General features: G+C 36.6%; 1 protein-coding gene across 4 annotated transcripts in view; it reads left to right on the forward strand.

Annotated features, from left to right (window-relative positions):
• Positions 1-24152, forward strand: part of AKAP10 (A-kinase anchoring protein 10) — a 78353-nt gene that overhangs the window by 12391 nt on the left and 41810 nt on the right. For all 4 annotated transcript variants that reach the window (XR_005990225.1, XM_041770808.1, XM_041770810.1 and 1 more), the window contains exons 3-4: positions 2781-2963; positions 6495-7052. Coding sequence is in view for 3 of the 4 variants with exons in the window: in XM_041770808.1 (XP_041626742.1) it covers positions 2781-2963; positions 6495-7052 (741 nt within the window). In the remaining variant the exon portion in view is untranslated. The remainder of the gene's footprint in view (positions 1-2780; positions 2964-6494; positions 7053-24152) is intronic.

Consider the following 24152-nt stretch of genomic DNA (forward strand, 5'->3'; position numbering starts at 1 on the left):
GGGAGATACTGCATTGGTAGCTCTTGTTTTCTAGTTATAGCAGAAGAAGCCCTCAATATGCTGACTTAGTTAAATGAAGTATTGGGAGGAGTTCAGAGGAAGTTGAGATCAGCAGATATTTTCTGAAGTATAGGGAAGATTTTGTAGAAATGAGACTTAATCTTTGTAAAAGTTGAACAGTGGGAAGGATTTGAATAAAAGAAACAGTTCTTTCTCTTTTTCTCCTAACAGCTCAGCTTCTTATTTCTTTGAGTATACACTGGGCAAAGAGACCTGTAGATGGAGTAAAGGGATATTTTTACAGATTGATATCCAGTTATGAGGGCCTTAAAGACCAGAACAGAGTCGAGACAGAGAAAATAGGGACCCTGTAGGCTTTTGAATAGGATGTTGATGCTTTACATAGGGTATTTATGAAAGGTGAGTCTGGAAGAGTTCTATAGGATGGAGACCCTAGAAATTTTTTTGCTATAATACAGAAAGGCCTGTAGTAAGGGTGTGGTGTTGATAATAACCAGGTAAGTTGATTTTTAAATACCTTTAAGGAAAAATCATGATCATGGCAGGTTAACATGTAAAGTAGAGAAGAATGTGTCCAAGATTTTGAGCTTTGGAGACCAGCAGATTGAACAGAGACAGGGAAGGAGCATTAGTTTGGAAGAAGATAGTGTAAGTTTGGTATTGGGATAAATTGGTCTTGATATGCTAAAATCAAAGTGAGAATAGCTAGCAGTAAGTAATTAAAGGTACAGGACCAAAGCCCAGATCAAAGGAACAGGTCTCAGATACAAGTTGGAGGTTCTCCACTGGGGTGCCTTGAGGTTTATTTACCCTAGGAGCTGTTTCCAGAGAGGTCCAGGTCCAGGGTGTGAAAGAGACTTTCCCTTTGAATCAGCTGGAGTTACTAATAACTTTTTAAAAAACCTCCTTTATCTATTTAGATTTTAGGTATCCATTTTGTCTAGACTCTTACCTACCTTACAGATGTGTCAGCGTCTCACTTAAGTTTATTTGGGGAAAAAAAGGAGCATTCACAGGTTTAAAAAATATGTTAAAAAAAGATGGCTCTAAATAACTAAGGGTTTTAGAATAAATGTTTGTAGCAGAAAGAATAGAAGAACAGAGAACCTCAGGAAGAGGAGTCATGGAAGGAGACCATCTCTGACATAGTGGGCATTGAAAAACTGTTATAGGGCAGCCCGGGTGGCTTAGCGGTCTAGCGCCGCCTTCAGCCCAGGGATCGAGTCCCACGTCAGGCTTCCTGCATGGAGCTTGCTTCTCCCTCTGCTTATGTCTCTGCCTCTCTCTCTCTTTCTGTGTGTGTCTCTCATGAATAAATAAATAAAATCTTAAAAAAAAAAAAAAAGAAAGAAAGAAAAACTGTTCTAAGGGCTTAAGAGGGAGGCACAGATAGAAAAGGAAATTAAGGAGCAAGTAGTACCATGGAGACCAAAGGAAGATAGACTATCTGGAAGCAACATCTAAAGTAAGTTAATCCTAACAGAGAAGTTAAAAAAGAGGAGAAATAAAGCCTTGCACAAATAAATTAATAGCATTTTGTATCATACTTATCTAATTAGGAAATAATTAGAAAGTTTTATCTTTCTTATAGAATATTATTTGTAGCTTGTTGTCTATACAAAACTAGCTATTATTATTTACACTTGCTAAAATGATTTTCCTTTCTTCAGTTTATCATGAAAATAAGTAAACAAAACTTTCTAAAATAAAAAAAGAAATCTCTAGAAGACAACTCTGTTAGATAATTCTCCCACCTCTCGTTGAATGGTAAATAGAGATACCTGGCAAACAGACGTGGATATTCATATTCTTACCTGCTTAAATTTATAAAAACATCTTGAGTAATAATTTGAACTATGTATTCTTCATAAGAAATATGACTTGTTATTACTCAGATTCTGTGTCTGGGAACTGTTTGCTGAGATTGAGAGCCCTGATCTGTTGGCAGTGTAATAATAAATGGTGCTAGTAGCTACAATTTAAATTATCTGAGTTATTTATCTTGAGGGTGACCTATATCATTTTTATCCTTCTTGCTACAGCAATGTACTAGACCAAAACTTCTTTAAAACCTTTAGGAAGAATCATTAATATTTGTGTGGAATAAATAAGATAGGTAGAGTGTTGATCCAGCTGTAGCAACAAGGTCCAGGACTATTTTGACAGTATTGTAATATTCAGTTGCTTATATCCTAAAAAATGGGTAACCTCTTTATTCTGATGTCCATAGAATATTTCTTCAGACTACTAAAAAAATTTTGATTTGTGAGTTTTTTAAGTGGGCTTTATCTTTAAGCAGCTTGAACTTTGATCATAAATGATTTTCATTAGAGAAATTTTTTACCTAGTTAAAAAGTAAAATTAGTATTCTGAAGAGTGTTTTTCTCATCTTTCCCCATTCTTCAGTTCTTTGTTTTGTTCCTTGGACAAAAAAGGATTAAGGAATTGAAAGGGGTCCATATATCAGAATGTTTTTGGGCTTGAGTACTTTCTGTCATCAATAGAAGCTCTCAAAGAAGCATCTCTGTTTTAAGTTCCATTTTTGGCACAGTATTTTTGAGAATTATAAACAATAGGGCATTTCTTTCCAATTTTCTGCTCCTTGATTAATTTACCTTTCCCCTATTTTTTGTTGAGTGTGCATACTTAAGAGAGGTTACAAACTTTATTTTTTAAAGTTCTCTTAAAGCCCTTTTATGTATGAGACAGTTTCAGCCTATCAAATTGTGTTTAATTTTTACCTTTTTTTTAAATTTCAGCTTCAATATCTGTACATTCCCCACAAAAAAGCACTAAAAATCATGCCTTGCTGGAGGCAGCAGGACCAAGTCATGTTGCAATCAATGCCATTTCTGCCAACATGGACTCCTTTTCAAGTAGCAGGACAGCGACACTTAAGAAGCAGCCAAGCCACATGGAGGCTGCTCATTTTGGTGACCTGGGTAAGTAACTCACTTTTTGCTAACTTCCAGTGGGGAGAAGGATTTGAGTGTACTATGTGAAACTCTTGCTGGAGGATACTAGAACTATATAATTGGAATGGACTTGGAAAAAAATATGTTTAAAATAACAGCTTTGGGGGGCCTGGCTGGCTCAGTCAGTAGAACATGTGACTCTTGACCTGAGGGTTGTGAGTTTGATCCCCACTTTGGGCATGGAGCCTACTTTAAAAAATAAAATTTAAAAATAATAGCTATAAGTGTGATGAATGATACTCTATTGTGTTCCCATAAGCATAAAATAGAAAACTTTCTCAGTGGAAAAATGGCCTATTTCCAGAAGAAGAAATACATTTGACCACTAATTATATGAAAAAGATGCCTCATTTCACTCATACTCAGGGAAATGCAGATCTCAATAATGAGTTAATGTTCTCCCTAGCGCTTCAGCAGATATTTAAAGTTTGATAATAATGAATATTAACAGAGATGAAGAGAAACGGCCACTTCTATTTAGTGGAACTATAAATTCATGAAGATTTTTTGAAAGGCAGTTTGGAAGTATTTACAAAATATAAAATAGAAGATCGAGCTTTTGATATATTCACATGTACGTGAAAAGCTGTATATACAAGTATGTGTAAAGCTGTTTATTGCAGTGTTTGTGAAAGCAAAAAAATGAGGAATGACATGTAAATATCTACTAATGGAGAAATGGTCAAACTATGGTATACCTGCATCTGGAATACTGGGTAGCTGTTTGTTTGTTTGTTTGTTTATTTGGGGGGGGGTAGCTGTTTAAAAGTCTGAAGATGACATAGAGAGTATCTAAGGTTAAAGTGAAAAAAGGTCACAAAGCAGTGTTTGTAGTATTATCCCTATTATGTTAAAATAACTTTCCCCCCCTCAACCCACCCCAGAAAAGATAGGCAGAAGATCGATATTTTCTGATTTTTTGTTACCTAGAGTTCTGCACTTATAAAAATTGCGTATCTTGATACCATAAATTGAAAAAAAATGAACAAATTGATGTCTAATAAAATTAGTCCCTGACATCTTTGCTTAACATTTGTCTATATTTGAAGGTGTCAAAGTGTTTATGGGTCACACTGAGCCACACGATGCCAACAGCATTTATATTGGTCACAACATAAAATTGTAAGTTTTACTGGATTACTTATATGTTGCTGGTGGGAATGTGAAATGGTACAGCCACTCTGGAAAACAGTTTGGCAGTTTCTTATAAAGGTAAACATGCAGTTACTGTATGACCCTGCATTTGTGCTCTTAGGCGTTTATCCCAGAGAAATGGGAACTTACATTCACACAAAAACCTACACACCAATGTCCATAGCAGCTTAAAAGCCAAAAACTGTCTTTCAGCAGGTGAATGAATGGTTAAACTGTTACATCCATGCCACAGAATACTCCACAATGAAAAAGAGCAGACTATTATTATACCTAACAACATGCATGGTCTTAAGGGAATTATGCTGAGCATCAAAAGCCAATCACAAAGGATTATATGCAGTATGATTCCATTTGTATAATATTCTTGAGGTGACAGAATTAGAAGAATGAAGAGCAGAGTGTGTTTACTGAGGTTAGAAATGGAAGAGGTGGTTATAAAAGGCCACGTGAGGGATCCATGTGGCATTGGAACTGTTGAGTATCTTGGCGCTTATATATAATAAAGTTGCATAGAACGAAGTGCATAGGTGAGTACAGGTGAAATGGGGAAGAGTGGTGGGTCCTGTCAATGTCAGCACCTTGATGTGATCCTGTACTACAGGATTGTAAGATGTTACCATGGGGAGCCTGGGCAAAGGATACATGGGGTCTCTGTATTGTGTCTTACAATTGTGTTTGAAATTACCATTATCTCAAAATTAAAAATTTCATTTAAAAAATTGTAAATCTTGCAAAGGACCAGGATTTCCTGAAGTTTAAGGGAGTGATGTTAACAGAGATACACTGGTTAACATTGAAAATGAGACAGTCAGGGGGAGCCTGGATGGCACAGTTGATTAAGCGTCTGACTTGATTTCGGCTCAGGTCATGACCTCAGGGTTATTAGATGGAGCCCTGTGTTGGGCTGTGCTCACTCTTGTGCTCTCTTTCAAAAAACGGAAAAGAAAATGAGATAGCTAGCAAGGATGATAAATGAAGTGCTTCAAAAGAAAATGATTTGAATACCAAAGGATTAAGAAAAGCCCTTTTGAAAAATTGGTGAAAGCCTGTTAATTTTATGAAGATGAACCTCAATATGTCACTGCTGGAAATGTAAAACAAATTTTTTTGTTTATTCTAATAACTAGTTTGTGGTTAGTTATAACCTTAATTTAATTAAATATAAAATTAACTTATTTTTATTAAGTTTTGGTAAGTTTAGTTTTATTTTTCAAAGTAGAATCCCAGAGCTACTCTTTATTCTGTTGTAATGAATGTTGAGAGTTGGTAACATTTTTCCGGCTGTATCCACACATGCACAATTTTTCTTCAGGAAAGGTTACTAGAGGTGGAATTATTGGATTGCAAATTATGTGGATTATTAAAGCTTTGCTGTCTGTTACTGAATGCTCCTCCAAAGAGGTTTTGCCATTTTTTATTTCCATCATCAGTGGGTGACAGGTGTTGCCTATTCTCTTGTGCATTGTTAATTTTTGTTGTTATTTTTTGAAAAAAACGTCTTCCGGTTTGACAGACAAAAATGTTATTTTGTATTAATTTGCTTTTCTGGTTTTTTTTTATTATTAGATCTAATATATTTTCATGTTATTGGCCTTCATTCTTTCTTTGGGACTAGTATTGTAAGATTTTTTTTTCCTCAAGAATTTACATGATCTGAACTGCCATTAAAAGATAAGAGTGGGGGGCAGTCCAGGTGGCTCAGTGGTTTAGCGCCGCCTTCAGCCCAGGGCCTGATCCTGGAGCCCTGGGATTGAGTCCCATGTCGGGCTCCCTGCATGGAGCCTGCTTCTCCCTTTGCCTGTATCTCTGCCTCTCTCTCTCTCTCTCTCTGTGTGTGTCTCACATGAGTAAATAATAAAATAAAATCTTTTAAAAAAAAGGAGCCAAATATTTAAAAAATAAACATAAAAAATAAATAAAAGATAAGAGTGGGACGCCTGGGTAGCTCAGTGGCTGGGCTGAACCTTTGGCTCAGGTTGTGATCCCGGAGTCCTGAGATCGAGTCACACATCGGGCTCCCTGCATGGAGCCTGCTTCTCCCTCTGCCTATGTCTCTGCCTCTCTCTCTCTCTGAGTCTCTCATGAATAAATAAATAAAATCTTAAAACAAAACTAAGAGTAATTGAGTTACAGAGAGCTTTTTAATAGATTAAGTTTTGGACACTTGTTACTTTGCTTGTTTAGAAGCCAAAATGATAGTATTTCTAATTCTTTATTTATTTAAATTACTAGGGAACTAAATTTTATTCAAAAATTCTGGTACCATTGATGCTGAAGGTGGCTGACTAATCCATCAATCTTAAATTATTTGTTACTCAACTGCTAATCTTTTGCTTCTTTCAGGCAGATCTTGTCTGGACTACCAGACTCAAGAGACCAAATCAAGTCTTTCAAAGACCCTTGAACAAGTCTTGCGCGACACTGTTGTCCTCCCTTATTTTATTCAATTCATGGAACTTCGGAGAATGGAGCATTTAGTTAAATTTTGGTTAGAAGCTGAAAGTTTTCACTCTACAACTTGGTCCCGAATAAGAGCACACAGTCTGAACACTGTGAAGCAGAGCTCATTGGCTGAGCCTGTGTCTCCATCTAAAAAGCACGAAACTGCAACATCTTTTGTAACTGAGTCTCTTGACAAGAGATTGGAGGATTCTAGCTCAGCCCAATTACTAATGACTCAACCAGAAGGAATTGACCTGAACAATAGAACTAGCAACATTCAGAATCACTTGCTGCTTTCCCGGGAATGTGACAGTGCCCAGTCTCTCCATCTTGAAATGGCCAGAACAGGAATGCATCAAGTTTCCATGGAAACCCAAGAATCCTCCTCCAGACTTCTAGTAGCCAGTAGAAATAACCCCTCTTCACCACTAAAGGAATTATCAGGAAAATTAATGAAAAGTAAGTATGTGGTTTTCTTGTCTCCTGTTTTTTGTTTAATCGGTTTACAAAGTAGAACTTGAGATGGGGAATAAAAGGATTGGAATAATTTTCTTTTCTCTCACACCCACTTGCAAATTTGGAAGGATTTGGAGAATGTCCTGGAGGAGGATTGGTGTATAAAATAGGAACAGCAAGGAATACCTACCAGCAGTGAGGATCCTCTCAAAAGGATATTAGCAGGATTAACAAATGAAGAAGAGTTAAGTGTCATCTGACCTTTCCCTTCCACACATTTTGGAATCAAATCATTATCCAGTTATGCTTATTCCATTCTCATCTCATTCTTTTTTCTTTTCTTTTTTTTTTTTTTTTTTTTTTTTAAGATTTTATTTATTTATTCAGAGAGAGAGAGAGGCAGAGACATAGAGGGAGAAGCAGGCTCCTCACAGGGAGTCGAATATGGGACTCAATCCCCGGACCAGGATCACGCCCTGAGCTGAAGGCAGATGCTCAGCCCCTGAGCCACCCAGGCATCCCCTCCTCATTCTTTTTTTTTTTTTTTTTAAGATTTTGTTTATTTATTCATGAGAGACAAGAGAGGCAGAGACACAGGCAGAGGGAGAAGCAGGCTCCGCGCAGGGAGCCCAATGCAGGACTCGATCTGGGGACCCTAGGACCACGCCCTGGGCCGAAGTCAGGCACTAAACTGCTGAGCCACCCAGGGATCCCCTTCATCTCATTCTTAATTTACTACTTAATGTATTTTGCAGATAAAATTATTTTTTAATTGTCGACAGGTGACATTTATTGGGTTCTGGGCTAAGTGCTATACTTCAGTTTCACTTAATTGTCATGTCACCTCCACAAGGTTGGCATTATTGCCCTGTGTTACACATGAGAAATTCATGGCTTAGAAAAGTTAAGTAACTTGCCTAAGGCTGTAGAGTGAGCAGGGAGCTAGAGTTAAACCCAGGCATTTCAACGACCACCTCTTTATTTCTCCTCGATTCTTTTTGAAGTTATACTCTTAATTTTTTGGTCATCACCACCTGGAATTCTTTTTTTTTCTTTTTAAAAGTTTATTTATTCATGAGAGACACATTTTTTTCTTTTTAAAGGTTTATTTATTCATGAGAGACACATGGGGAGGGGGGCAGAGACACAGGCAGAGGGAGAAGCAGGCTCCCCACAGGGAACCCGATGTGGGACTCCATCCTGGATCCTGCCGAAGGCAGATGCTCAGCTGCTAAGCTGGTTGGCGTCCTACCACCTGGAATTCTGAGTAGACAGCCTCCATGTTTTTCCTCTCTTTCATCTTATCTGTTGTTTCTTATAGGTCCAGGTGATTCTTTTTTGTTTGCTTTTTCTTTTTTTTTTTTTCCCTGTAGTAAGACTTTATTTTTTTCAGAGCAGGTTTTTTGTTTTGTTTTGTTTTGTTTTTAGAATTTACTTATTTCTTTGAGAGAAAGAGAGAGATAGTGACAACACACGAGGGGAGGAGAGGGAGAAGGAGACTCCCCATTGAGCAGGGAGCCCTATGTGGGGCTCAATCCCAGAACCCTGAGGTCATGACCAGAGTAGAAGGCAGATACTTAACGACTGAGCCACCCAGGTGCCCCTTTCCAGAGCAGCATCATTTAGGATTCACAGCACAATTGACTGGAAGGTACAGCAATTTCCCATATACCCTTGGCCTCTGCACATGTATAGGTCTGCCCCTCCATCATCCATGACTCCCACTAGAGCAGGACATTTGTTGCAGTTGATGAACCTACCTGGACACATTATAGTCACCCATAGTTCATAGTTTATATTAGAGTTCACTTTTGGTGTTGTGCATTCTATGGCTTTGGACAAACATACAATGAGGTGTCTATCATTATGGCATTAGAGTTTTTCACTGCCCTAAAAATTGTCTGCACTCTGCCTTTTCATCTCTATCTCTTCCTATCTGGTAATCCCTGACAGCCACAAGTGTTTTTTACTGTCTCTGTAGTTTTGCTTTTTCCATAATGTTATATAGTTGAAATCATATAGTATGTAGCTCTTTTACATTGATGGTAGTTGCTTCAGATTTGTGTTTTAGTTCACTGATTGTCTCTTATGATGGGTCTAATCTTCTGTTGAATCAGTTATTTAAAATGTTATTTTTATCTAAAAGTTACTGAATTTTGTATTTCTAGATTTTTTTTTTAATTCTGATTTACCTGGTCACTTTTTAGTTTCTTGTTCCTTTATTTCTCCATCCTACTTTTGAGTCCATTCCTTATTTGAGTGTATTAAGGATATATTCATTATCTGATAATTCTAGTATCTATAGTTTTTATGGATCTGATTCAGCATTTATTTGTTTCTTTAGATTTACACTCTTGGTACCTTGTGATTTTAGTGATTTTTGGCTGTCTGAACATAGGTTTTTGGATTTTTATATGCGGGGATTTGTGTGAGAATGCTGTTTAAATTGAGTTATTCCAGAAAAAAATAAAAATAAGTAAATTGGGTTATTCCAGAATATATTTGCATTTGCTTTCGCGATGCATCTGGTACCAGCTTCACTACCTTCCTTGTACCATTTAAAATATGTTTTTGTCTTCGGTTTTTCAGGCAAAGTCTTGGGGCCTTTGGCATGATATGGTCTAATCTCCTACCCTGTTCAGGCCCTGGGCAATTGCCCTCGAAAGGGCACACTTTCAAGTCTCTAGACATTGGTGGTTTTCCCAGGTGAATGCCCTGCCTATCTCGCACTCTGCCCATCTTGATTTGCACTGGCTCCTGCAGGTCCACAGTTTCTTTATCTGCAATTTAGAAATCCAGAAAGCTTTAACTATCACAAGTTATTTTTTAAATGAACAAAACTTGGCCTGAACTGGGATGAACTTACTGCAGAAACGTGAATCTGTTTGATTTTGTGGTGGTGTCCCACATGCTGCTAGAGTATTAATATGGTATATATGAACATAGTTGTGTTCCCTCTGTAAAAAAACAAAGCTAAACAAACAAACCCAGATTCTGAATTCTGAAATGTTACAGGCCCCAAAGGTCTCCAGTAAGGGAACTGCTTGTCCTTCTTTCTGCTATATTTCTCTTACTTTACAAACTCTGATAAACTTTTTAAAAGCATTTTGGGAGAATCCGTATTGGGAAGAATTTCTTTAAACATCTATCTAGTCTGGCCAGTTTCTGGAAATGGAAGTCTGTTTCTTTAATTGTAATACACTTTATTGTTTTTGGAAGCTTTTTGTTTTGTTGGTACTTAATTTTAATAAAAAATAGAAATAGCAGTGGAGTCATTTAAAGAGCACTAGTTTTTTCCAGTTTTCATTAGTTTTAAAATTTTTATGCAGTAGATTTGAACCTTCTTTGATATATACTTGCATGAATTGTAACACATGCATAGAATCCTGTAATTGTCATTATAGGATAAGAATAGTTCTGTATCCTTTGTAGTTAAACCCTCCTCTATCCCAGCATTTGGCAACCACTGATCCATTCTCTGGAGTGCCTTACAAGTAAATTTACATAATATGTTGCTTTTGAGACTAGCTTCTTTCACTCAGGATAATGGCTTGAAATTTATCCATATTCTGTCAATAGTTCATTGCTTTTGCTTGTATTCTATGGTATAGATGTGTTATCTATTCACCTGTGGAGGGTATTTGGATTGTTTCCAGCTGTTGATGATTATGAATAAGGCTGCTATAAACATCTGTGTAGAGGTTTTTGTGTGGACAAAAGTTTTTATTTCTCTAAGGTTAATACCTAGTAGTAGGTTTGTTGATCATATGGTATGTGTTTAAATGGTAAGAAACTATCAGACTGTTTTGTAGAGTGGCTGTACCATTTTGCATTTTCCCCAGCAACATAGTCTCATACTTTATTGGATTGTTTGTTTTATTATTGTTGAATTTTGAGAGTTCTTTTTGTGTTCTGGATATAAAACCTTTATTGGCTATGTGATTTGCAAATGTTTTCTCCTAGTTTATAGCTTGGCTTTTCATTCTCTGAATAGTGTCTTTCACAGAACAAAAGGACTTTTTCAATTAAGTCTAATCGGCCTTTTTTTTTTTTTTTTTAAATGGATTGTGCTTTTGGAGTTATACCCTAAAAACTTTTTGCCTAGTTTAGTTATGGAGATTTTCTCCTGTGTGTTCTAAAAGTATTGTGATTTTTTACTTTCATGTTTAGATATATAGTCTATTTTGAATTAATATTGTATAAGGTGTAAGGGTTAGGTCAAGTTTTTTCGTATTGGTTTTTAGTTTTGCATGTGGATACCCAGTTGTTGCAACACCATTAATTGAAAAGACTACTCTTACTCTATTGAATTACCTTTGTACCTTAGCCGTATTTGTGTAGGTCTATTTATGGACTCTCTGTTCTGTTCCGTTGAGATATGTGTTTGTTCCTTCACCACTACCCACTATCTTGATTACTGTAGCTTTACAGTAATTCTGAAAATTGGGTAGTAGGAGCCCTTCAAGTTTGTTCGTTCTTTTTCCAAATTGTTTTGTCTCTAGTTTTGTTTTTTTCTTCATATAATCTTTAGCATAATCTTGTCTGTACCTACAAGAAATCCTGCTGCAATTTTTATTGAAATTGTATTCAATCCATAGGTCAGTTTGGGAAGAATTTACACCTTAACTGTATTAGGTCTTAAAATCCATGGACGTGGAATGTCTTTTTATTTTATTTTTTTCATCAGCATTGTGTAGTTTTCAGCTCACAGGTCCTTCATGTGTTTTATGAATGATATTCAAGAATGATACTATGTTATGAATGATATTTTAAAAATTTGTCTTCTAATTTTTTTATTGCCAGTATTTAGCAGTATGATTGAGTTTTATATGTATTCTGTAACCTTCTGTTCTGTAACCTTATGAAAATCACAAGATTGCTTGGGATTTTCTATGTAGACATTGATGTTGTTCATGAATAGGGACAGTGTTATTTCTTACTTTCCAGTCTTTTTTTTCCCCCCCCTTGCCTTATTGTGCTAGCTAAGACTTCTGTATCATGTTCGTTAGGATCAGTGAGAATGAATATTCTTATCTTGTTCCTGATCTTGGAGGGAAAGCATTCAGTCTTTCACCTTTAAGTATGAGGTTAGCTGTGGGTTTTTCTGTAAATGCCCTTTATCAGGTTGATGAAGTTTGTTTCTCTTAATGGTTTCCTGAGAGTTGTTTGAATCATGAATGATGCTGAATTTGTCATGTTTTTTTTTCTGTGTTGTTTGATAGGACTGTGTGGTTTTCCTTTTTTTGTCTATTAGTATGATAGATCATATTTATTGACTTCTAAAAGTTTGAATAAGCACTCATTCCTAGGGTAAACCAATTTAGTTGTGGTGTACTTTTCTTTTTACATGTTGGTAGATTGGATTTTTTCTCAATTCTGTTGAGCATTTTTGCATTTGTGTTTATGATGGATTTGGTCTGTAGTTTTCTTGTACTGCTTTTGTCTGGTGTTAGTATCAATGTAACGTTGGCCTCCAAAAATGAGTTGTGAAGTTTTCCTACCTCTCCTATTATCTGGGAGAGATCAGGTAGAATCATTTTTATTTTTTCTTTAAATGTTTCGTAGAATTTGCAAGAGCCTGGATTTGTTTTTGTTTTCAGAATGTTTCAAACTGAATTCAAATTCTTTAATTTTGGGGGCTCTTCAGGTTATCTATTTCTTCTTGAGTGAATGTTAGTAGTTTATGCTTTTCAGTGAATTACTAATTTTATTGAATCACTGAATTTATGGGCAGGTAATTATCTAGCATGCCCTTACTGTCTTTTTAATCTTGAGTTTGTAGTGATATCCCTTTTTCATTCCTCTTGTAGGTAATTGTGTATCTTTTTTCTTTGGCAGCATATATATAGGGGTTTAATCTGTCTTTTTCAGAGAACCAGCTTTTGATTTAATGGATGTTTATCTATTTTTTTTTTTGTTTTCAATTTTATGGATTTTCTGCTCTGTGTTACTTCTTTCCTCCTGCTTACTTTGGATTTATTTTACTCTTTTTCCTATTTCTTAAGCTAGGAACTTAGATTGTTTGAGACCATTCTTTTTTAAGATAAGCATGTAATGCTATAAATTTCCTTCTAATCACTGTTTTAGCAACACACTAGAAATTCTAATGCTTTGAGCAAAAATTCGATGTCTAATTTCCCTTGAGTCTTACTCTTTTGTCCATGATTATTTAGAAATGTTTAATCTCAGGTGTTTAAAGAATTTTTACCCTGTTGTCTTTTTATTATCGATTTCTCATTTAATTATATTATGCTCAGAAAACATACTTTGAAAAAATACCATACTTTGAGTGATTTCAGTTCTTTTAAATTTGTTAAAATTTTTCAATGGCCTAGAATATGGTTTGTCTTGGTGAATATCTCACATGCAATGAGAAGAATGTATATTCTGCTGTTCGATAGATTTTTATAAATGTCAATTAGATTGAGTTGGGTTAAGGTGTTTGGTTCTTCTGTATCCTTGCTGGCATTTTGTATGCTTTTAATATCCATTATTTTAAGAGAGATATGTTGAAGTCTCCAACCAGAATTGTGGATATTTCCAACTGTACTTTCAGTTCTACCCATTTTTTGCATGTATTTTGAGGGTCTTTTGTTTGTTGTATACATATTTAGTCATTATATCTTCCTGGTGAATCAAATCTTTTATCATTATGTAATGTTCTTCTTTATCTGCGGTAGCTTCACTTGTTCTAAGCTCAGAAATATCTGCTGTCTGACTTATGTAGCCACTCCAGTTTAATCTGATTGGTGTTTACATGGTGTATATATATCTTTTTTCTATCCCATTGCTTTTGACTTACCTTTATCATTTTTAAAGTGAGTTTCTTTTGACAGCATGGAGTTAGGTTATTTTTTTTTAATTTTTTTTTTATTATTTATTTATGATAGTCATACAGAGAGAGAGAGAGAGAGAGGCAGAGACATAGGCAGAGGGAGAAGCAGCCTCCATGCACCAGGAGCCTGACGTGGGATTCCATCCCAGGTCTCCAGGATCGCGCCCTGGGCCAAAGGCAGGCGCCAAACCGCTGCGCCACCCAGGGATCCCAGGTTATTTTTTTATAATACATTCTAACTTTTTTTTTTTAAGATAGATAGATAGATAGATAGATAGATAGATAGATTTATTTATTTATTTATTTATTTATTTATTTATTTATTTATTTATTTATTTATTTATGAGAGACACAGAGAGAGGCAGAGACATAGGCAGAGGGAGAAGCAGGCTCCTCACAGGGAGCCTGATGTGGGACTCAGTCCCCGAACTGGGATCACGCCCTGAGCCAAAGGTAAACAGATGCTCAACTGCTGAGCCACCCAGGCATCCCACGATCTGGTGTTTTTGTTGATAAATTTTTTTAAATGTAGTTATTTGTATTGTGTAATTAATTACAACATGATTATTTACAATGTAATTTGTAAATGTAATTACTGATACTTGTTAACTCCTATGTAGTGATATTAAGTGTAATTATTGATGTATTTGGATTTAGGTGTCCTGTTTTATTTTTTTGTTTGCTGCTTCTTCTATTTTATGTCCTTTGATTTCCTATTCTCTTCTTTCTTTTGGATTTTTTTTTTAAAGAATTTATGAGTTCTTGATTATATCTCTTTGTATATAGATTTTTAGTGGTCTCTCTAGGGATTACAACATATGTACATACATATACATACATAACCTACATACACAGTCTACTTAAAATTAGTATTTTATCATGTTAAGTGGGATGTAGAGCGTACCACCTAAGTCCCTTCTCCTCACTCACATGATGTAGTTGTCATCTACTTTTGTTAAAAACCCTATCATACAATGTTAGGACTTTGGCCTTCAGCTGTTGTACACAGTTTAAAGAACTTAAAAGAAAAATTGTCAATTACATTTAAACCAGATATTTGCTGTATCTGTTGCTGTTCTTCATCCCTGAAAATTCAGTTATTATTTCTGTTACCATTTTACCACTGTTTCAAGGATTCTTTTAGCATTTCTTTTAGAGCAGGTCTGCTGTTGGAGAATTTTCTCAGCTGTTTTCCATCTGAGAATCTCCTTAGATTGAAGTAATTTTTGCTTGATAGAGAATTCTAGGTTGATAGTTATTTTCTTTTACCAGTTTGAAAGTGGTGTTTCACTGCCTCTGGCCTATCTGGTTTTTGGTAGAAGTCTGCAATCTTGGAATCATCATTACTGTCTATTTAGCATCATTTTATAGCTGCTTTAGAGATACTTCCCTGTCTTTACTGTTCAGCAATTTGGTTATAGTGTTTGGGTATGGATTTCTTTGAGTTTCTTCTTATTTGAGGTTCACTGAGCTTCTTGATTTTAAAAGTTTGGGTTTTTTTGCTGGTTGGGAGGAAATTTTTAGCCATTGTTTTTCACATTTTTTTTCGTGGGGATTTAATGACCCAGATGTTTTACCCTTGTTATTGTTCTGCAGGTCCTTGAGGTGCTGTACTTTTTTCTTTTTCTTTTTTTCCTGTTGTTGAGCTTGGAAAATTTCTATTCGTATTACCTCTGGATTCACCGATTCTTTCCTCTGTCATTTCGTCGTTCTTTGAGTCTTTACAGTGATTTTAAGTTTGTATTATTTTTTGGTTCTAAGGTTTCCATTTGTTTCAAGAGTATTTGACTTTTCTTGGAACATGGTTATAATACTTTTTTTTCCTTTTTTAAGAGAGAGAGAACACAAGTGGGGAGAAGGGAGGGGCAGAAGGAGAGGGAGTGAAAGAACCTCAAGCAGGCTCCACATTCAGCACAGAGCCCAATGCGGGGCTCAGTCCCATTTCCCTGAGATCATGACCTGAGCTGAAATCAAGAGTCAGATTGATTCTTGACTGAGCCACTAGGCGCCCCTATAATTGCTTCTTTAAAAAGCAAAACAAGGGGGGATCCCTGGGTGGCGCAGCGGTTTGGCGCCTGCCTTTGGCCCAGGGCGCGATCCTGGAGACCCGGGATCGAGTCCCACGTCGGGCTCCCGGTGCATGGAGCCTGCTTCTCCCTCTGCCTGTGTCTCTGCCTCTCTATCTCTCTGTGACTATCATAAATAAATAAAAAAATTTAAAAAAAAAAAAAAAGCAAAACAAGGGATCCCTGGGTGGCGCAGCGGTTTAGCGCCTGCCTTTGGCCCAGGGCGCGATCCTGGAGACCCGGGATCGAATCCCACGTCGGGCTCCCGGTGCATGGATCCTGCTTCTCCCTCTGCCTGTGTCTCTGCCTCTCTCTCTCTCTCTCTCTCTCTCTGTGACTATCATAGATAAATAAAAATTAAAAAAAATAAAAAAAAATAAAAAAACAAAATTTAAAAAACCTTTGTTCTGTAATTCCAGCATCCATATCATCATCTTGCTTGTCTTTTCCTTTGTGAGATAATGCAGTTTTCTAGGATTTTGTATGGCAGTTAATTTTGGATTGTATTATGGACAATTTGACTTACATAATTCTGAGTCATGTTTAAATCCTGTTAGGTTAGGTTCAGGCTACAAGTTTCAACTAGCACTCTGTAGGCTGTGGTTCCAGAGTCTGTTCATTTTTTTGGATTTTACTTGTATATGTACCTGTTGGTATCCAGTCTGGGACCTGACAAGGTCTGACAAGTGAAAAGGTCATAGTTTAGGTCTCAGACCCTTTGGTATGCTCTTACAGTCAAATCCATGTATGCTCAGCTCACGTGTGAGCCCAGAAACACACACACAACTTTTAAGCTTTTCACAAACCCCCTCCTTTCTACAGTCTCCCTAACAGCTTCTGGTGCCAAGGGGAGCCCACCTTCCTTGTTGTTGGGCTAAAAAGTTGGAGCTTTACTTTCCAAGCAGCAAGAAGACAGAGGAAAAGGGATTCTCCTCTTCCTTTTGGGACTACAGTTTCTCTGTCAAAGTACAGGGATTTTGGAGCCTGCCAGAGTGCTGCTGCCATTGCCACCGTTGGTTAGGCTGGTATTACTTGGGGACCCAGATTAGAGTGAAAGGGATAAAACAAAAAAGCCCAGGATGGTTCCCTCACTCTCTGTTATCCATAGGCATCGCCTTCTGCTCCTTAGACCAGAAATAGAGGGCTTGTTTGGAGCTTTTCCTTTGAGCATCTGGCTGTACAGTGTTGGCTTTTGAGTCCAGGCTAGGAGATACTGGAGGAACAGAAAGTGGGGAAACTTGCCTGTAGTATGATGGTACTTCAAGTTCTGGTTTCCTTTCTCTATCTGCCTGGTACCATTTACTTTTCCAGGTCCTCAGATAAGTTCGTCTGGTGTTTGTAGTTGCATTCTGTGGGAGAGATAGGGTGGAGTGTGCTTATTTCATCTTGACCTACTCCTTAGAATTTCAAATCAAGTCATAGAATATGGATTTTCTATTTTCCCCTTGAAAGCAGATACATTAGGGAAGATAGTGGTTTAACACTTGCTTCTCTGGTTCCTATTATAATTATTTTCATTGCATTAAAACCTCTTGAGCTACAGTTTGTAGCCCTGTGTCAGCACCTCATATTTGTATTCAGAAGTTTTCTGGAGCATAGAAATGCCTACTCTCCTGTTTCTGATTCCAGCTCTCATTTTTCATAGAGTGGAAACTTTCTTTCTTCTTCTTCTTTTTTTTTTTTTTTTTTTTGAGTGGAAACTTTCTTGTAAAAACCTTCTTTTTGTATTTGCCTAATATCACTCTTAGGTGGCCTACGGCTTTCTTAACATGCCCTTAAAACTTCTTTTACCAAAAGAGGGAATTTTTAATGGCCTGTTGATTTTGTAAATAAATATTAAGATTAAGAACTCAGAATTAATGTGTAATTTCTTCCTGCATAACCTCTTTAGGATATACTGGTATTTTGTACTTCCATGTAAATAGATACTAAGTTGGTTTTAGGATCTTTATGCAAAGAGGTGGAGGTTAACAAAATAAATTCTTCTTAGCTGACATTAATAAGTGTGTTAATTTCTCATTTTGTTGATACATGTTCTCCTTTAATAGCCATTTTGAGTGACTAATGCAGTCTTTTAGGAATAGGCATGCATGTTCCTTGTGTTGAAGTCCCACTTGTCTTGATTTTCTCCTCTGCTTTAAGCCATTTTATCACAAGACCTCTTCCCTCTGACTAAAAAGGATTCCTGACTTCAAATTTCTTCATAAAGATGCTGCTAATTTAAAATGCTAGGAACAAAATGTGTGACCTTATCAAGTAAATTCTTTCAGCCAATGTTTGTGATGTTTATTCTTTCAATGGATATTTATTATGCGCCTATTATGTAATGCCAGGTACCATACTGGACACCAAGGACTCAAAAATAAATAGTCACAGACTGGACATTCAGGAAAATTTTTGTCCATTGAGTGAAGTTTATAGTCTGAAGAATTTTTCTTTTCTTTTTTTTTTCTTTTTAAGATTTATTTATTTTGAGACTGAGAGGGAGTTGTGAGTACCCTGGGGTGGGAGTGGGGGCAGAGGGAGAGAATCTTAAGCAGACTTCCCGCTGAGCATAGAGCCCGAAGTGAGGCTTGATCTCACGACCCTGAGATCATGACCTGAGCTGAAAATCCAAGTCAGACACTTAACCAGCTGAGCCATCCAGGAGCCCCAAGAATTTATTTATTTACATGTTTATCTTTTGTACTTCATTGTTCGTGTTTAAATCTGCTAATCACAGCTTTGTCTTTAAAATCGGTGATTAAAGGGGGGCACCTGGGTGACTTAGTGGTTGAGCTGCCTTTGGCTCAGGTCATGATCCTGGGGTCCTGGGATCAAGTCTCGCATTGGGCTCCCTGCAGGGAGCCTGCTTCTCCCTCTGCCTATATCTCTACCTCTCCATGTCTCTCATGAATGAATAAATAAAATCTTTAAAAAATAAATAAAATTGGTTACTAAAATATATCCATTTTAATGAAATACTCTTGTATCTTGGTTACACAAAAGTCTTGGTAAAGTTCTGGATATATGTGTATCATCTCATGGAGTTGGTTGGTATTTTGTATTTTGGGGTTTGTTGTGGTTAAGGATTAGTTGCAGTTAAAAGACACGTCCTAGCCATTTGAAAATTTTAAAACTTCTTAGTGAAATACTAAAGTGAGTAAATGGAGTTTTGAGCATCATTCAAGTAATTGAAGAAAGTTCTTTATTTCCAGTAATCTGGCCTCACAGGTTTCCAAAAGATATGCTTTAAAAAGCAAAGCAGGGGATCCCTGGGTGGCGCAGCGGTTTGGCGCCTGCCTTTGGCCCAGGGCGCGATCCTGGAGACCCGGGATCGAATCCCACGTCGGGCTCCCGGTGCATGGAGCCTGCTTCTCCCTCTGCCTGTATCTCTACCTCTGTGTGTGTGTGTGTGTGTGTGTGTGTGTGTGTGTGTGTGTGACTATCATAAATAAATAAAAATTAAAAAAAAAAAAATAACATAAAAAGCAAAGCAGATATTTTAAGCATTTCTATGTTCTTTTGTTAACAAAATATTTTAGAAATTGGACCAAAGCATTTATTTTAGTTTAGCCCGGTATTTATTGAATTAAAACTGTTTCATTTATTAATTTATTAAGATGTTTAATTTTCTGAGGAGTTTCCATATTGTTTTCCATAGTAGTCACACCGTTTTACATTCCTACCCAACAGTGTACGAGGGGTCCAATTTCTCCACATCTCACCAGCACTTGTTAACTTTTGTTTTGGTAATGGTCATCCTTAGAGGTATGAGATGATATTTCCTTGTGGTTCTGTCCTTTTGGTTTGTATATCTGTCCTTATGCCAGTACCATACTGTTTCCGTTTTTGTAGCTTTATAATATATTTTTAAATCAGGAAAGATGTTACCTCTGGCTTTGTTCTTTCTCAAGGTTGTTTTGGCTATTCAGGTCCTTTGTGGTTCCTTGTGAATTTAAGGGTTTTTTTTTCTATTCCTGTGAAAAATACCACTAATATTTTGATAGGGATATGTTAAGTCTATAGATCACTTTAGATAGTGACATCTTGGGACACCTGGGTGGCTCAGCGGTTGAACATCTGCCTTTGGCTCAGGGTGTGATCCCTGGTCTGCTTATAGTCCTGCATTGGGCTCCCTGCAGGGAGGTGGGGGGAGGGTTAGTGGGGGGCCTGCTTCCCACTCTGCCTATGTCTCTACCTGTTTCTGTGTGTCTCTCATAAATAAATAAATACATAGTGACATCTTACCAGTATTAAGTCTTCCATTTCACGAACACAGGATGTTTTTCCATTTATTTGTGCTCTCTTTAATTTCTTTCAGCAGTGTGTTACAGTTTTAAGTGTATAAATCTTTCACTTCCTTGGTTAAGTTTATTTTTAAGTATTTTATTCTTTGTTATGTTATTACAAATGAGATTGCTTGCTTAATTTCCTTTTTGGCAAGTATATTTCATTGTTAGTATATAGAAATCCAACTAATTTTTGTGTGTTGATTTTATATCCTGTAACTGAATTCATCTATCAGTTTTTTGTGGAGTTGTCAGGGTTTCCTACATGTAAAATAGAGTTATCTGCAAATAGAGGTAATTTAACTGCTTTCTTTCCCATATGGATACCTTTTATCCTCTCTATCCTAATAGCCTTGGTTAGATTTCTAATACTGTGTTGAATAGAGGTGTTAAAAGTGGGCATCCTTCCCTTGTTCCTAATATTAGAAGAAGAAAAGCTTTCAGTTTTTCATGATTGAATATGATGTTAGCTGTTAGTTTTTTGTTTATGGCTTTTATTATGAAGAGGTAATTTCCTTTTGTTCCTAGCATGTTGAGAGTTTTAAATCATGAAGGAGTGTTGAATTTGTCAAATATTTTTCCTACATCTGTTGAATTGATCGTATGATAGTTACACTTCAGTTGGTGTGGTGTATCACTGTAGTTGATTTTTATATGTTAAACCATATCCTCGCACTCCAGGGATGAATTCCACTTGGTCATGGTGTGTGATGCTTTTCAGGTACTGTTGAATTCTGTTTGCTAGTGTTTTGTTGAGAATTTTTGCATCTGTGTTCATCAGGGATATTGTACTGTAGTTTGCTTTATAGTATCATTGTTTGGCTTTGGTATTAGAATAATGGCTGGCCTCATAAAATGAGTTTGGAAGTGTTCCTTTTTCATTTTGGGGGGACAAATTTGAGAAGGATTATTGTTAATTCTTCTTTAAATGTTTGGTAGAATTCTCCAGTGAAGTCATTTGCTTTTCTGCTTTCTGCTATGGGCTTTTCTTTGTTAGAAGGATTTTTCATTACTGATTCAGTCTCCTTACAAATTATAGATGTGTTCAATTTCTCTGTTTCTTGGTGATTCAGTCTTAGTAGGTGTTCTAATAGTGTCTTATGAAACTTTTAGCTCTGTGGCATCAGTTGTAATATCCTCTTTATTTTTTATTTTGTTTGAGTTGTCTCTTTATTTTAGTCTAGCTAAAGTTGGGTCAATTTTGTTGATCTTTTTGAAGAACCAAATTTTGCATTAATTTTTCTGTTTTTTTCTATTCTGTATTCATTTATTTCTGCTCTAATTGTTATTCCTTCTGACTTGGGCTTAATTTGTTATTTCTAGTTTCTTGTGTAAAGTTAGGTTCTGTGAGATTTTTCTGCTTTCTTGATGTAAGCATTTATAGCTATATGTGTCCCTCTTGATAATGGTTTTAGTGTATCCCGTAAGATTGTGATATGTTGTGTTTTCATTTGTCTCGAGACATATTTTAAACTTCCTTTTCAGTTTCTTTTTCAACTCATTGGTTGTTCAAGAATGTATTGTTTAATTTCCACATATTTCTTAGTTTTCCAGTTTTCTTTTTGCTTTTGATTTCTGGGTTTATTCCATTGTGGTTGGGAAAGATACTTGATATGATTTCTGTCTTCTTAAATTTAAGACCTGTTTTGTGACCTAACATGTGATTTGTCCTAGAGAATGATTTGAATGTGTATTCTATTCTGCTGCTGTAGGATGGAATGTTCTATAAAAGTCTGATAGGTCCATTTGGTCTGTGGTGTTGAGTTCTCTGTTTTCTTCCAGATTTTCTGTCCGGATGTTCTATATCCATTACTGAAAATGGGGCATTGAAGTCTCCTGTTACTGTCTTGCTGTTTATTTCTTCCTTCACTTCTGTCAGTGTTTGTATATTTAGAGGCTCTAATGTTGCGGCATATATAATTGTTATATCTTCTTGGTAGATTGACCATTTTATCATTGTCTCTTGTGACAGTTTTTGACTTAAAGTTTGTTTTGTCTAAGACAAGGTTAGTCCCCTTCTCTCTGCTCTTTTTGTTACTGTTTGCATGGAATATCTTTTTCCATCCTTTAACTTTCAGCCTTTGTGTGTCCTTAAATCTAAATTGAGTCTCTTATAGGCATCATGTAGTAGGATCTTGATTTCTTTTTATTTTAAAAATACATTCAGTCTCTCTGTGTCTTTTGGGCAATTTAATTCATTTACATTTAAAGTTATTATTGATAGAGCAGGATTTACGTTGCCATCTTGCTCATTTTTTTTCTGAGTGGCTTCTAGGCCTTTTTACTTCTTTTCCTCTCTTGCTGTCTTCCTTTGTATTTCCTTGTTTTCATGTAGTGACATGCTTTGATTCCTTTCTCATTCTTTTGCATATCTTCCATAGGCATTTTTGTTGTGGTCACCATGGGACTTACATAAAAGACTTTTACAGCAATCTGTTTTAAGCTGATAACATCTTCAGTCACATCAAAAACTATGTTTTGCTTCTCGTTGGCCCCATCCTCTCTCCCACACTTTATTAACTCAAATAGCTCATTTTATTTTTTTGCACATAAGTATTTTTCTATAAAAATAGGGATAATAATCTGTTCTTTAAAAAAAAGATTGGGGGACGCCTGGGTGACTCAGCAGTTGAGCACCTGTCTTTGGCCCAGGGCAGGATCCTGGAGTCCAGGAATCGAGTCCCACATTGGGCTCCCTGCATGGAGCCTGCTTCTCTCTCTGCCTGTGTCTCTGCCTCTCTGTGTGTGTGTCTCTCATAAATAAATAAAATCTTTAAAAAAATTGTTCCGTTAACCCAGAGGTTCTCAAAGTATGTTTTGCACCCTCTTAGAGGGTCCCTGAGATTTTTTTTCAACACGGTCCAGTTAGTCAAAACTGTTTGCATGATAATTCTGAGATGGTATTTGTCTTTTTCACCCTGTTGACATTTGTAATGATGGGGCAAAGATAATTGTGGGAAAACCTGCTGGCGCTGGGCCAAATTGTACTAATAGTCATTTTGTGCTGCTACATATTCCCAGTAAAATTAAGTGCCAGTTTTACTTAAAGATGTCTTTGAGGAAGTAGATAATTAATTTTATTAAATCTAAACTCTTGGGTATATGGGTTTTTTTTAGAAGATATAAATGGGGGACGCCTGGATGGCTCAGCGGTTTAGCGCCGCCTTTGGCCCAGGACGTGATCCTGGAGTCCCGGGATCGAGTCCTACGTTGAGCTGCCTGCATGGAGCCTGCTTCTCCCTTTGCCTGTGTCTCTGCCTCTCTCTCTGTCTGTGTGTCTCTCATGAATAAATAAATAAAATCTTAAAAAAAAAAAAAGATATAAATGTTTTTTTTAATGTTTTTATTTTATTGAGTTTTTTTATTTAAAGTTCAGTTAGGGGATCCCTGGGTGGCGCAGCGGTTTGGCGCCTGCCTTTGGCCCAGGGCGCGATCCTGGAGACTCAGGATCGAATCCCACATCAGGCTCCCGGTGCATGGAGCCTGCTTCTCCCTCTGCCTGTGTCTCTGCCTCTCTCTCTCTCTCTCTCTCTCTCTCTCTCTCTGTGACTATCATAAATAAATAAAAATTAAAAAAAAAAAAAGTTCAGTTAGTTAACATACAATGTAATATTATTTTCAGATGTCAGTTTAGTGATCACTACTTCTGTAAGACACCCAGTGCTCATCACAGCATAGGTATATAATTTTTTTAATATGTATGGTGAATCGGGAAGTACGCATAAACAAGCATACTACTTGTTTTAAGGAAAAGTACATGCATATTTGATTGTTTTTGTGAACCCAATTAACTACTTTTTTTTTTTTAAAGATTTTATTTATTTATATAAGAGTGAAAATGCATGGGAGGGAGAGCAAGAGAGAATTTGAAGCAGATTCCACACTGAGCACAGGGCCTCATGCAGGTCTCAGAGTCATGACCCTGACCTGA

This window comes from Vulpes lagopus, chromosome 10 (genome assembly GCF_018345385.1).
Source record: "Vulpes lagopus strain Blue_001 chromosome 10, ASM1834538v1, whole genome shotgun sequence".
NCBI lineage: Eukaryota > Metazoa > Chordata > Mammalia > Carnivora > Canidae > Vulpes > Vulpes lagopus.